The sequence below is a fragment of the Oppia nitens genome, unplaced genomic scaffold, assembly GCF_028296485.1.
Source record: "Oppia nitens isolate AA-2021 unplaced genomic scaffold, nextdenovo-longstitch-racon4-pilon3 scaffold6_pilon_pilon_pilon, whole genome shotgun sequence".
Classification (NCBI taxonomy): domain Eukaryota; kingdom Metazoa; phylum Arthropoda; class Arachnida; order Sarcoptiformes; family Oppiidae; genus Oppia; species Oppia nitens.
The window spans coordinates 3,567,266-3,582,542 of NW_026533250.1; the positions used below are offsets into that span (position 1 = coordinate 3,567,266).

General features: G+C 21.8%; 2 protein-coding genes across 3 annotated transcripts; one reads left to right on the top strand and one right to left on the bottom strand.

Moving 5' to 3' along the window:
* The first annotated feature begins 9,761 nt into the window (after positions 1 to 9,761).
* On the top strand, positions 9,762 to 12,496 carry LOC128962692 (uncharacterized). Its single transcript, XM_054309093.1, has 10 exons — positions 9,762 to 9,923; positions 10,067 to 10,184; positions 10,372 to 10,460; positions 10,603 to 10,654; positions 10,749 to 10,798; positions 11,236 to 11,350; positions 11,543 to 11,590; positions 11,710 to 11,717; positions 12,244 to 12,277; positions 12,363 to 12,496. Exons 1-10 carry the CDS (start codon positions 9,851 to 9,853, stop codon positions 12,475 to 12,477), a joined length of 702 nt encoding a protein of 233 aa, XP_054165068.1. The 5' UTR covers positions 9,762 to 9,850; the 3' UTR covers positions 12,478 to 12,496.
* A 98-nt stretch (positions 12,497 to 12,594) lies between these two features.
* On the bottom strand, positions 12,595 to 15,029 carry LOC128962252 (uncharacterized). 2 transcript variants are annotated; one of them, XM_054308616.1, is made up of 4 exons: positions 14,804 to 15,029; positions 14,587 to 14,707; positions 13,184 to 14,504; positions 12,595 to 13,078 (listed from the first exon to the last, which is right to left on the bottom strand). In XM_054308616.1, exons 1-4 carry the CDS (start codon positions 14,905 to 14,907, stop codon positions 12,603 to 12,605), a joined length of 2,022 nt encoding a protein of 673 aa, XP_054164591.1. In that variant the 5' UTR covers positions 14,908 to 15,029; the 3' UTR covers positions 12,595 to 12,602. The 2 variants fall into 2 exon arrangements, with proteins under 2 accessions (XP_054164591.1, XP_054164590.1); XM_054308615.1 differs by having other exon boundaries at positions 14,587 to 14,710.
* Between the last annotated feature and the right edge of the window lie 248 nt (positions 15,030 to 15,277).

Sequence of the window (15,277 nt, forward strand, 5' to 3'; positions counted from 1 at the left end):
ATTAACTTAAATTACTTAATATTACTAAATTTCAATACATCTTACTCTATGGTTATAAATGTTTAGACAATTTCACTCAGATGTGTCTATTAAATGTGAGTTTTAAAACTTTTGCCAAATGATTGAAGAGAGATAGAGAGAGAGAGTATGTAATGCTCTATAAGCTGTCACTATAGTATAAAATTTATACTATAAATGCCAAAATCACAACAATTGTCAATAATATATCTTTAGTTTCATTTGGGTTTTATATAACACAATATTACAAAACATATGACAGTATTGATACTATGTTTTTATATAAATTGTGTCTATGAATGTATGAATGTGTGCCAAATGTTTGAATCGCATACAAAAATCATTGTGTGTTGAAATCAATATATATACAGTACAATAAACTTAACTGACAATTATTATTTGCCAGTTATTAAATACCCTTATATTTATCGATTTCACTATATTATAAATACTTTATTATAATTATAATAAGTTTTGATTTTTCTGTATTATTGTTATCTAATATTTATTTGATTCACATACTAATGCTAACAATACAACAAAATACTTTCAATATTTAAAATTATTTTGTTATTTAAGAAAATAGTAAACAATTTTCTATTACATATTACTGTATTATAAAGCTTTGAAAAGTACAGTATATTGAATGATCATTTAATTTTTGAAACCAATGACCAAAAATACTTACATTTCTACAAATATCTGTTTCTATAATCAATATATTTTCAGTCAATATTTACTTTATATTAAAATTTTATTTTGTTTTTGTTTGACATAAAGTCAATTTTAAACTTATATTTTTAGTTATTAGGCATTTAACTATTCCTAGTTGCCTAGAAAAACTAATAATAAAATAATCAATGAAAATTAACTATATTTTTATATCTAAGATTACTTTGAATAAATTATATTTGATTATAAACATATAATCGTTTTATATTCAATTATATAATAAAGTTTAATAATATAATACAGCTATTTTATAACAGCATTCATTATTTATAAATAAATCAAAATCATAAATATTTAAGGGTAAATAATATATATACTGTATATAAATTTATATATCATATATAATTCACATTTTATAACTTTCAATCTATTCTTACAGTAAAGTATGAAAAATTAGTTTAAATGTTTAAAAAAGTAATTTGATTTAAATACTGTATTAAAATGTATACATAATATATGATTTGATGGCCCATCACTTTTATCATTTATATTTGCCGACTCTATATTCAGTAAATATACTGTATTTTAATATAAATTTAATACTACTGTATATTTAAATCTATGAGTCAATAACTATGACATTATTGTAAATCATCTGTATATATATATATATATATATAAACTTAGACATTTTATCAATTTTCTTGATATAAAAATTGCTTAAAATTATACACATTTATATTGAATATAAATAATTGAAATAATATTTTTTTATTTAAATTTAAAATTATAGTAAAAATAAAAATGAAATTTCATATATTTAAAAAAATGAATTAATATATGCATTGTTAAGCACTTGTTAAACAAAAGCTGTAAATTATTGTCAAATAGCTGTGTCTATGATATAGAAGATTTGCTTATGTATGTATACTGTGCACAGTTATGCATAATTCAAACTTTATATTCAAACTAATGTAAGAAACGACAAAATCTTTTTTTATATTACAGTATATATAAAATGTTTGAATGATTATTAACTTTTGTCTTTTCAAGTGCTCTAATGTCTTAAACCGCAACCTAAGGCTCTAAAAGACATTCAGTTTAATGGCAGAGATTTACTTACTTTTTTCAACATCAAAAAAAAACTAGAATATTATACAATAGATTTTTCTATGTTTACACTAGTGTTGAGTGAAATTTTTCAATTTTTCAAATATATATATATATATATAAATTTATGTGTGAAAAATAAAATTATTTGCATATTTCACGAATATTTATTTAGCATCTTGATTTATAAAAAAAATATATTATAGGCATTAAAATGATATATTATTATACAATTGAATATTTTTTTTTAAAATTCTCACAGGAAATTTATAAAAGTATTTTTTTGTATTAACCATTATTTTGAATAACTAGAAAGATATTTTAATAAATAGATGTCTACATAAAAACAGTAGTATATTGTAGTCATTAAATAAAGTACTGTACCGTAAATTTCATTATCATTATAACCTTTTTGGTGCCTCAGAAATGAATGTCTAATTAATTAAATTAAAAATTATTTTGACTTTACTTTTATTATATATAAATAATTATATGTCTGGATATATATATACTACTTATAGTGTACATGCAATTAATGCAACGAGAATGACATAACCAAATATCAAGTTGCAAATGAAAAATAAAATTGCAATTACATAATACTATTATAAAGTATGATTTAGTATTTTTTTTGGACAAATAATTAAATTATAAATTATAAATTGAACGTCTGATTTATTAAGCAATCAAAATTAATTAAATTAATTTTGTCAAATATTTATATCATATTATTAATATATTTATAGTTAATAATTTATATATGCGGTACTTGATACATTTATCTATGAATTGATATATATATATATTGAATTATATATACAATATTATAGTGTATAATAAACTGATAATTTACTAATTTCAATTAGATATAAAATATTTATTTATTACATTTTTATTCTCCAAACAATTTATGTAATAAAACAGTGATTGGAATATAAACATAAAAACATTTTTGGTCATAAACTTTAATTAAATTCAATGTTTTTAATATAAATCTATATATGTTTACTCTATATTGTTTAATGGTCACTATTGTGACCATCAATTTTATTAAGTTATAAATTTTGTTATTAAATGTTTGGGAAAAATCCTATAAAAATGCTATATTTATAGCAAAATATAAACATTAGTAAGAAGTCGATAAAAAAATAATAGTTTTCATAGTTGTATTGCAAAAATTCATTGTATTTACAGTATTGTCTAAATATCAAAAAATATATTTAACTTTAAGACAAAATAATATCATATGTTAAAGTACTCAGTACTATACAGTTAGAGATGGGCAAATAGAAAGTTTCTAATAAATTTCAGTGAGAAAGTTTCTAGAAACTTTCTCATGAATAAATTTCTATAGAAATTTAAATTTAATGTTATTCTATGGGATCCCCATATCTATAGTTATTGTAATACCAGTATTTTAATAACATATAATACTATACATATAATATCATACAGTATAGTACAGTACTATACAAAATGGGATACCTATATATAAAATAATTATAATTATTTAATAATAATAAGTTTTGTAAAATTTTATTCATTTTATTATATAAATCATAGTTTAATATAGTTTAATTAATTAATTTTTTATTTTTATTAATAATTAAAATAATAATAATAATATTTAATGTATTGTTATATGATAGCAAATATCGAGATAACAAAATTAACCATGGGGATCCCATAGATAGAAATTTCTTTTAGAAATTTTCAAGAAATTTCTCCTTTTTGCCACACTATATACAGTACTTAGATTAAACAATTTTTATTATAATAGTAATTCAACTATAAATATATAAATTTTAGACATTAAATCCCTATTAAACTTAAATTATTACTAACAGTTAATGAATTCTATTATTTTACAATATACTACTATTATTTATTATTTAATACCATTTTTTGAGATTAACTATTATATGTAGTTTAAAATAAAATATAAACTAATTTGTTATATATATATATATATATATATTAAGACTTTTGATAGTAAATAATTCAAGATTATTATTAATATTTAAATTTGTAGATTTGAACATATTTTTAAGCGTTCAAACAAAACTATATTATACATTATTAGGAATATTTATTAAAATTTTATTCGCAAACATATATTTTATTTTTTACCCTATATTTAAAAATAAGTAATGTAAAAGCTTTTATATTTTAAGTTTATATATATAAAAATTTATTTTAAAAAACAAAATTTTTCAATTTACGAAATGCAAAAAACGTTTTTGGATTACTTTTTAAAAATAATATCAACTAATTTGAGACAAATTTATAATAATGTCAAAAAGATATTTTATATTTGATTTTACAAAATATTTTTATTGAAAATTTATTGATTAGTTGACTATTTAAATGTAAATATAATTGTTTAAATTAAATTATGATTAGTCTATGAAAATAAATTATAAAATAAAATATTATTGTAAATAAATTATATATTAATTAAAAATAAAATTAGAAAAGACTTGATTCAAGTGTTCTATTATCAAAATAATTAATTTTGAAATTAAGGCATAAAATAAATAAAAAATTATTTTTAATGGCAATACATGTTTTTAACAAACATAATGAGCACACGTCTAATGTAATAGACTTATTGTTGTCAAATATTTTTAAATCTATAGTAGTTATAATATTTAAAATATAAAACTATTCACTTAATTTGAAATATAAATTTATAATATTTATTATAATATATTATTGAAAAGATTTATATTTAAACAATAATAATATTCTTGTTTTTTATTTATCTTTCAAAAAAATTATAGTATTTTAATGTTTATATATATATATATATATTATTAAAGAAGTGGTAAATATTTAAAGATTTTAGGAAAATGTTCAGAAAAATTAATTATTTTAAATTATATAAATTTCTATAATGTTTTTATTGTATAGTTTTATATTTTATAAATTAATTTTATACAACATGCAGTTTTTATTTCATTGATGTAATTTAATATAAAATACATGTTTTGTTTAAATATCATCTATTTATAAAATACAATTGTTAAATGTTACTAAAATTGTATTTTTCAAATACATTTCAAACAATATAAAAAAGTAATTAATTTCTTGAAATTGTATATTTGAATAAATGTAATTGTTTTAGATTTTAGACTCTAATAAAACTAAATGAATTTTATTTGCATCATAAATATAATAAACATATAATAACTAAAATAATATATATATATATATATATAAATTGAAAGGTTTGAATAAAATAAAATTTGTAAGAATATTCTCAAATGAATTCATATATAAATAAACATAAAAATTGTAAATATATTTATAAATTACTTTTATATAAACTAATTTATCTAAAAACTTAACTTAAAAAACACCGAATCAAACAAACAATCAAAAAGAAAAGCTTTCAAATTAATCTCAAAGCAATTAATCAGAAACAACCATAAATTCACTTAAAAAGTTTAGAAATAACTAACAGCTAAAACATATCAATTATATTGTCAAATGTTTTATAATGCTATCAAATTGTTTGACAATAGTTATTATTTTTAGTATTATTATTATTATTAAGTTATTGCAATAAAATATTGCATTTTATTACAAATATATAGTAATTAGTATAATTTTAAGTTTTGTATTTTTAATTAATTTGATATTATAGTTGTTTTGTTTGCAATTATGGTATTTATTAATATTATTATAGATTATCTATTTTTCCAATTACTTATGCAAAAATTCATTATAATTATTATTTATTACATTATCAATTGACATATGAAAAATTCATAATATTTTTAGTAAATAATAATTAATTAGTTTTTATCGTTTTACGCTAATATTTTAATATTAATTCTAATTAATTAGCAATGATCATATATACTAAACATACTGATCATATATATTACTATACATTTATAAACTAATATAAACACATTTATTAATACAGATTTTCAAATTAATGAGTGTTTTCACAAGTCTTATCTTATTATTATTATTTATATATTTTTTTGATGACGAGCTAAATAAATGAAAGATAAAGCAATTCACAGTTTTTATAATATATAATATAATGGATATCAAGAATATTCTGTGTTTGTCCTAATTCTTGAGCTTTGAGTTTCACAAATAGATCACTAGTTTTATCACTTGAATAAAACTAATGTTAATAAATAATTCAATAGAGATTTAACATTATTTGCTGTGTTTTTTGAAAGTCAATTATCAATTTTTTATGACACTTGTATTTAAAATTTATTATTTTTTAATTATTATTTAATATTTGTTTATTTAATTTTATTAATAAACTTAGAATTAATAAATAATTTGATTTAAATCTTACGGTTTAAGTTAAGATGGATTTTTGATCACATTGTACTCCAAATTGTTATTATAATATAAGATAATATATTTTGTATGAAATAACATAACAACAAACTAATTGAAGAAATCTGTTTAACATTTTATGATTTTCAACATATCTTTAAATAATAAAAGTATTTTATGTCAAAACAAAATCTAAATTTATGAGTATTTTGACACAAGAAAGAAGGCATTGCTGTATATTATTATTAGTTTTTTTATATATAAGTATTATTATTATTATTATATAATGATTGTCATAAATAAGATGACAAATCATTTGATTTATTTAGCCATTGAATCAAAAAACTTGTTTGTGATCTAACTTCTGGACGGATGGTTGGCTTCAATGTCGTGAATCGGTTTTTTAACCGCACAGTTATGTTGTTCACTGTGTTGATGGTGTTGTTGTTGTTGTTTGTAACAGTACTTTCTGTAGCAAATCCTTATAAGTAGCACAAGAAACAGTACGGCAATCATTTGGGCGACCGGAAGGATCACCACAAGAATCACAGAGAATGATCCGCTGTCGTCGTTGGGATCAAACTTTGGTTGGCCGTGATATCCGGAACCACCTGTTCATCAGTTTATATATCATATATAGTATATATTATATTAATATATAGCAATGAAAAATATTTTGAAAACAAAAAAAAAGGTTTAGTAAAATAAAATTTAATGATAACATACCTTTGGTTGCAATAGCACCTCCTCTGCCACCAGCACTCAGCACGTGTTTGAATAATGTGCCGATATATGTCAAAATGACCATGTACATATACATATACATTTTATATTTATAAATAAATATATATATATATATATATATACTGTATATCAACTGAACTTTTTAACTTTACTATTGCTTATAATATCATTAAGTAATTGCTTAGAAAAAGCCAACAAAATATTGAAAAGTTTAACCATTTATGCCATTTGTTCACTAATGAGATGATAACAACAAATTTTTGGACAAAGAGTCAGTCCTCTCTCTATCTCTTTTTTCTGTGAATAACAGTGCGATTATATATAACATCACTAACTGACACTCTATTTAAGTGAGTTCAGTGTTTCGGCACATATATAGACAGAGTGGCCGTCATATCGATTGGCGCCCACTCTCTCTCTCTCTCTCTCTCTCTCTCTCTCTTTCTCTTTCTTTCTCTCTCTCTCTCTCTTTCTCTCTCTTTTTCTTTCTATTTCTGTGCTCTAATTGTAAGCACATCTCACATCTTCTCTCTATTGACATCAGCTCTTAAAGAGTGAATACTCGTGTTTTTCTCCCGGAGCCCATCATAACACCATAACATCGTAATTCACTAGATTTAACAGTCATATAAATTATCTGATATTTATATTAATACATTTATTATATGCTACACATATCATACATAAAATTAATAAACACTAATTCTCTGTAAACACTAATTAATTGTTTTTAGTATTTACTTTTGATTCATATTTATAATTAAGTTATTTATTTTAAAAACTACTTATTATTTATAATATACAATTGTGTATATCATAGAAAATTTTTAGACAAAAATTCAGTTTATTTTTGTCAGCAATTTTTTTTATTATTATTGTATATATTATTTATTTATCCAATTTTATATAAAGAATTTTTATTATTAATATAATGTATTTCACATTTAAAACATATAAAATTAGGATTTTTTAGATATTTATTTTTATTAGAGTTATATATATATATGTAATTCATATATAGATTTATTGGTGTAATATATATATATACTAAGCAACCAAATATTTTACTCAAATATAAAATTTCAGTTGACTCGCACTTGAAGAAAAAAAACTCAAAAAACCTTTAAGCAATATTTGCATTATATTTTTGTTTTTATGATTTTTCACATATATTTTTATTGAATTTTTGTTTCCCAAATATATATATATAATAACATATAATTCCGAACAGTATTTGAAAATTTTTTTTTATTTCACATATCAGTAATGTCACCAAAATATTTATATTTATTTCTTTAAAAAGTTGTTGTATATACTGGTATACATGCACTATAATATCATATCAATTGGTAACACATAGTGAATTGGTATGACTTTTACTATTAATATCATATACAATGTATATCACTAATCAAAAGACTAGTATATCGTATTCATAAAACTGCTATTTTTTCAATGCAATCATTTTATATAAAATTAGCTTTGAATTTGTGAAACCATTTGAAAAATTATGATACTCTTAGACGACAAGTTATTATTGCCACTATAAATGTGATAATGTTTTGGACACAAATTTTATTTTGACAAAATATGCCTTTTTATTGATTTTTTTATTTTCTGTAATTTGTTTTTTTGTACACACAAGCACAATAAAATTAGATTAAAAAATATTTTTTTACTTTAATAGCTTTTATTATTTTCTATAATAAAAATAATTAAATTTATTAAATTTATCAAATAGTTACAACAAATAAAAAATAATATTAAAATTCTAGTGTGGGATTGTATTAGACAATTCAGTACATTAACATAGAATCTTATATATAAAAAACATTGATAATAGTAAAATATTTTTTTGAGTAATAATATAGTAATAAAATTTTATTCTAAGAAAAATGATAATTCAAAATAGTCACAGTTATTAAAACAACAAATAATTATGAAATAAAAATAATAATCATTGTCAGTTTAATATGCAATTTTATTTTAAAAATAATTGCTTATTTTTTAAGAACTATATTTATAATCAATGACAAAATATATGAGACTAGTTTTTTTTGTTCAAAATTTTCATAACTTAGATAATATCTTATTTTGCAATTTTTTTTAATTTAGTATAAAAAAGGTATTATAGGATACATACTGTTTAATAATACATGTATTATTAATGACCGGCAAAAATATTAGTTATAATACAGTATTATAGTATAGGACATAAATGTATATCATTAATATATTAAGATATTGGAATTCTGGGTAAATATAATAATATTATATTTCAATCAATAATAATAATAATAATTTTTACTATAAATTAAATATTACAAAGTATTTTATCTTACTATTAATATTTTAAATAAAACAAATTAACTATTTATGCTATTAATAGTTTATTTTAAAGTTGCCATAAAAGTAACATTTTTCACATTAAAATTTATTATTTTAAATAATATTTATATTTAATATCTAAAAATGACTTTCCCATTTTACATTAAGTATAAATTAAATTTATTATATTACAATTATATGATAATTTAAAAAATTTATTATAATTTTTAAAAACAAAGTGTTATTATAGTTTTATCTTTTATTTTAAATTATATAGTATTTAAATACTTTTACTATAAAAATGTTTACTGAATATTAAATGTTATTTTAACTCTTTATAAAAAACATCTTCAAAATAGTTGATTTGTTTTTCTAAAATGAGATTATATTATATATTATATTATAGAGAACCGGGGATTGCATATACTTTGTGACCAAATTTGGTATATTTCAAGGCATTTGAGTGGGAAATAAAAAGCTTTTGTTCAAAAAATTTCTTAACTCTTTGTATTAATAAAAATATTTTTATTATTAATATAAAGATGTTTTCATTTGTTTTTTGTTGAAAGTTCAATAAAGAAGTTTTTTGACAAATCTTATAGAAAATAAAAATTATTAATTATTAACAACGAATCTTATATATACTTATATACAGTATAGTATAATAATGTATCAAAAATTATTATTATTATTATTAATAACAATATTTACAATAATTTTAAGCAAATGTAAAGCTTTAGGTAAAGCTTCGAGAGTTTTATAGATTAATTTAATGTCTATTTTTGTCAATAATGTGAACTTATTTATATATACTGTATATTAAATAAGTTTACGTTTGCTGTATATCTATAATATATTAAATAGTTTTATAATGTGTTTTTAGATTTGTCTGACTGTCCCCATGAATGCAATTCTATTAAATCCAATAATTCTCAACCAATTTGTGCCTCAAATGGAAATACTTATGAATCGATTTGTGAGATGAAAAAATCCAACTGTAGGTCAGTATATATCCATTTAATGACATAAGGCTTACCTCCAACTATAGCTCAATAAAAAAGTAGTCATTCCTCTTATAATATGATATATAATATTTATATATATATATATATACTTTATAAATTTAACATTTAGTTAACATGTCGACAACAAGTACTAACTGTAAATGTCTTATAAATTAAATTAAAGTCTAACTCAAGAGGATTGGGAGCACTGTAGAGGAAGACATCCCTTATGTCCATCCGATTGTCTCGACATTCAGGATCCCGTTTGTGCCGGTATTTAATTAGCCAAACATTTTTGACATTTTTTATATATATATGTACTATCTTTTCTATATCTGTATATAATTGAATCATTACTTCAATTGTTTTATATGTTAAACTAATATACAACTTATTTATATCTATATATTTAAAGAAGACGGAAAATTTTATCCAAATAAATGTGTACTTCATAAGAGAAACTGCGGGTATGAACTAAAAAAATATGATTGTATTGTATTTTAATATTAAATAACATTTAATCTAATTTTATTTCTGATATTAATTTAATCAAATAAAAAGCAAGAAAATTGCTGAACGATCGCCACTATTCTGCTTCGGGAGGAATAGACGTAAGGAAAGTCTTATTTTCATAATATTCAAGTAGTGTTTGATTAGCGATCCAAACGTAATGCTATTTAATGTATTTATACTGTATATACCGTATATTTATATTATTGCTTTATAAATGTTTGCTAATAATTTATGGTGATTTATTAGATTTAAAAGTTAGTAATAAAAACCCAATGTACTGGTACTGTATATTTTCAACTATAAATTATATGTTTTTTTTTAATATAGAGTCTATAATATAAAGTATTATTTAGTAATACTGTATAAATTTATATAACATATCATTTCAAGAAAAAAATTTTTTAGAGAATATCACTATAAATCTTTGCTTATACTGTAAATAGAAATAAAAAAATATCAACAAAAATATTATTTTCATATTATATTATATTATTAAAAGTTTTGGTATCATATTTAATGATATTTTTATAATCAGAGGGAAGAAAATATGAAAGTTGTCCCAAAACGTGTCTCGAGTTCCCGAAACCCGTCTGTGGAAGTGATGGCCAAATATATCTGAATGAATGCCAATTAAGACAACGTAATTGCGGGTTTGAATTATATGTTTTTTTAAAAATAATTTTTTTCGTTTGTTATTATTAAATATATTTCTTAAATGTTATTTTCATTACCGTAATTTCTATTACCGTAATTTCTATTACCGTAATTTCTATTACCGTAATTTCTATTACATATTAATATACCGATATATATATATATATTATTTTATTTTATATATATAGTACTGATGTTAAAATTGTGGCAATGAATGAATGCGTCAAAACAGGAAGGTATTATCAATTGCTTTTATTGATTGTAATTTAATACTATAATAAATAACAAATTATTATATAAACTATATTTGAATAAATCATTTATTAATTAAAGTTTTTTTGGTTTTCTATTACAGTTGTCCGGGTATGTAAATTTATTATACAATATAAGTATCAATATATAAATAATAGAGAGAGTCTTAAATAGCGACGACAGTGGCGATGATATTAATTTCAATTATCTGGTCAACAAGAGGTTGGATTTAAAAGTGACCAAGGGTAAAGTTATTGATAATTTTAAACTAAATAAGATTGTAATTGGTCATTTTTCAATTAATTGTATGATTGGCCATATAATAGTCGACTGTTAAAAAATTGTAAAAATGATAGTCGACTGCAATTATCTGCCCAATCATGCAATTAATTGAAAAATGACCAATTACAATCTTATTTAGTTTAAAATTATCTACAACTTTACCCTTGGTCACTTATAAATCCAACCTATTGTTGACCAGATAATTGAAATTAAAAGCATCGCCGCTGTCGTCGCTGTTTAAGACTCTCTGTAAATAAAACAATAATTACAAATAACTTATAAAAACAATCATATAATTAATGAATAATTAAAAAAAACAATTCAATTAATGATCTCTTTTACTAATTTATTTTAGACCAATGTTTAGCAATCTATGATCCCGTGTGCGGGTAATTATAATAAACTAATTTATTGATATATAAATAAATAAATTAAAATAATTATATCAAATAATCAATCCATTAATAAAAACAGATCCGATGGCAAAATATATTTAAATCACTGCAAAATGCTTCGCGAAAACTGTGAGACCGGCATAAAGCAAATGCCGCTACAGTTTTGTGTCGGAGATGATGAACAAAAAATCTAATTATTATTATAATTATTATTTCCATAAATAATATATAAGCTGTATATTAAGCAATAAATATTTATCAAAAATCATTAAGAATTAAAATATATTTTTAAACAATTGCTTACAAATAAAAACTGTTGTTATTTTATACAAACATCATATTGAGGCACATTTTCGACACTTAATTGAAAATTCATTGAATTAAAATCAAATTGAGTCCTGAATGTCACTGGCAGTGATAAAAAGATTACAAAACAAAATAGTATTAAAACAAACAAAGCTATTATTAAACTTTGTGTCAAACTGTGTACAACTCTTTGCAATGTCGTCTCATTATTGACAACAGTTTCAACTGGTTTTAAATGTTGTCTCCTATTAATGGACAGCGAAGACAACGAATCGTTCATTTGACTGACATTACTATACGAGTCTTCTCTACTACTTCTAGAACTTCCATCAATAGTAAGTGGTCTAACAATATGTTTACTAGTTATACGATTTCTGACAATAGATTCATTAAAATTGTTGGAAAACCCATTGTTTTTGAAGTCAAAAGCATTCAATTGATAACTGTTGCCAACATTAGTGGAAAATCGATTGACAAAAGCAGATTCACCTAATTTCATGTCAAATAAAAAATTAATAAAATAAAAAATATTAGTTACAGTGATTACGGTAACTAATAAAATAATTTTAGTACTAATAATACTGTAATACTTACTGCAAATCGAAGGGCTGATAGATGGTGGCGGAGTCACCAAACCTGATATATCGTTAGTCATCCAATTGATTAAGTGCTGACTGTCTGACCCCATATAAGAATAGTTTGATGAAAACTCTTTACGTGGACTTTGGTTTGGCTTAAATGGTGAAACCCAAGAGGTTTGAGCGATCGATTCGTAATGGAATTTTGCCGGAAGTATAATATTCTTCGGTGTTAATGAAGAATTTCTAGACATCTGATGTAAGTCTGAGCCATAAGTATTGGCTGTATTTGTTCCGCTGATCCAATAATTCTGTTTTGACTTTGGATTTGAATTTAAACTATTATTTCTTTCATCGATAATAGAGAGTGACTTTATTTGCTCTCCAATCGATTGTTCAGCACTTCTTAGCATTGGTTTCTTATTATCGATTTCTTGGCTACGATTGACTACTTTACTGTTAGTTAAAACTTTTGGTTTACTGTTTACGGTATTTCCAAATGACTTAACAATTTCTGTTTGTTTAATAAAATTTTGTTTGTATTTTACATAAAACATATAACAAAAACAAATCAAACGCGAAACTATAGTAATAGTAAAGACTGTAATCAAAAAAGCGGATAAAATGGTCCGCAAAAGTATTGTCGAAATTTTATCAAAATAATTGCTTATAAATTGTGTATCAATTGAGACAAATGCTAACCACAGAGCTGTCGGTATAAGTTGTTTATCACAAATAGCTAATGAAGTTAGCGATGAAATAAGTCCACAAAAAATCACTAGACTTTGATTTGACAAATTTAAGTATAAAAATTGATTCACTTGTGCCGGAAATTCAACGATTGACAAATCGCTATTGTCGTTGAAGTCATTGATGGCAAACACATTCATAATCAGTGAACAAGTAATACTAATGACTTCGAGAACCACTTGAATGACTATAAGTGATGTCTTAAGGGTCTTCATGTGTTTATTACTTTGTTTGGCAAACACTAAATCCAAATCAGGCTTCAGATTTTGTTGGACTATATGGTTGACCACTGTTTTAATGCAATTAATCGGTTTTGACAGAATATTCTTGAGGGTTGACTCGCATTGACTGCACAAACGGTATCCATTCTCCAGATGTCTCTTATATTCTTCATATTCTTCAGTGAATTTATTTTCATTAAATGGCATAAATTCAGTCAATAATTTGATTTTAATCTCTTGATTGATATTACAAGAGTGACACAATTGACCGCTATTTGAATAGCAATTGAGAATCGGACGACAAAACTGCGGCGGATTTTCAGTGGCCATATAGTGATCGGGTATTAGTTTATTATAACTGCCGTCCTTTAAATAAATAATATTATTATTAAGAAATTGATATCTGTTTGAAAAAATTACAATAATTTATCGACAAATTAATTAATACCGGTTTGAATCCATTGTATTGACGGCAATAGCGACAGTCAAATGAATTTGTTTCACTAAATAAAACTTCTTGCGATTCGTGACAATAATGACACTTCACTGGACACAACTCAGGTCTTCGTCTTCTGGCAATTGATTTAACAAAAAAAAAAAAAAGATATTTAAGTCAATAAATGTTTCAATCATTTTAGCGGCAAAAATATAACAATAATTATTACCTGAATTTTATAAATAAATAGATGATTGATATGAATGAGATGGCAATGATGGCAGTGATGGTCATCAGCAACACATCTATAGATGACCACCCAATTGAATCCATCGTTCAGATGATGATTATGAGACTAATTCATTAAAATTTGGGACTCAATTGAGTGATAATATAAACGTTTTTATTTATTATTTATTTTGAAGACAATGCCGTTTTCATTGATCATTGCATTCAAAGTCAACACAACATTAGCGACACATTTGGGATATTTATGGCAATTGTTTCAAACAATTCTTGTTTTATAATTATTTAATTCATTATATTTTTTTTAATAACAATTTTCACAATATTTTCAAACATTTATTAAATACTATTAATATATATATATATTGCGTCAATAAATTATAAAAAATTAAGTGAAATCAAAAATAATAATAATATAATTTATATATAATATAAAGCAGATCTTTGGCTGATAAAC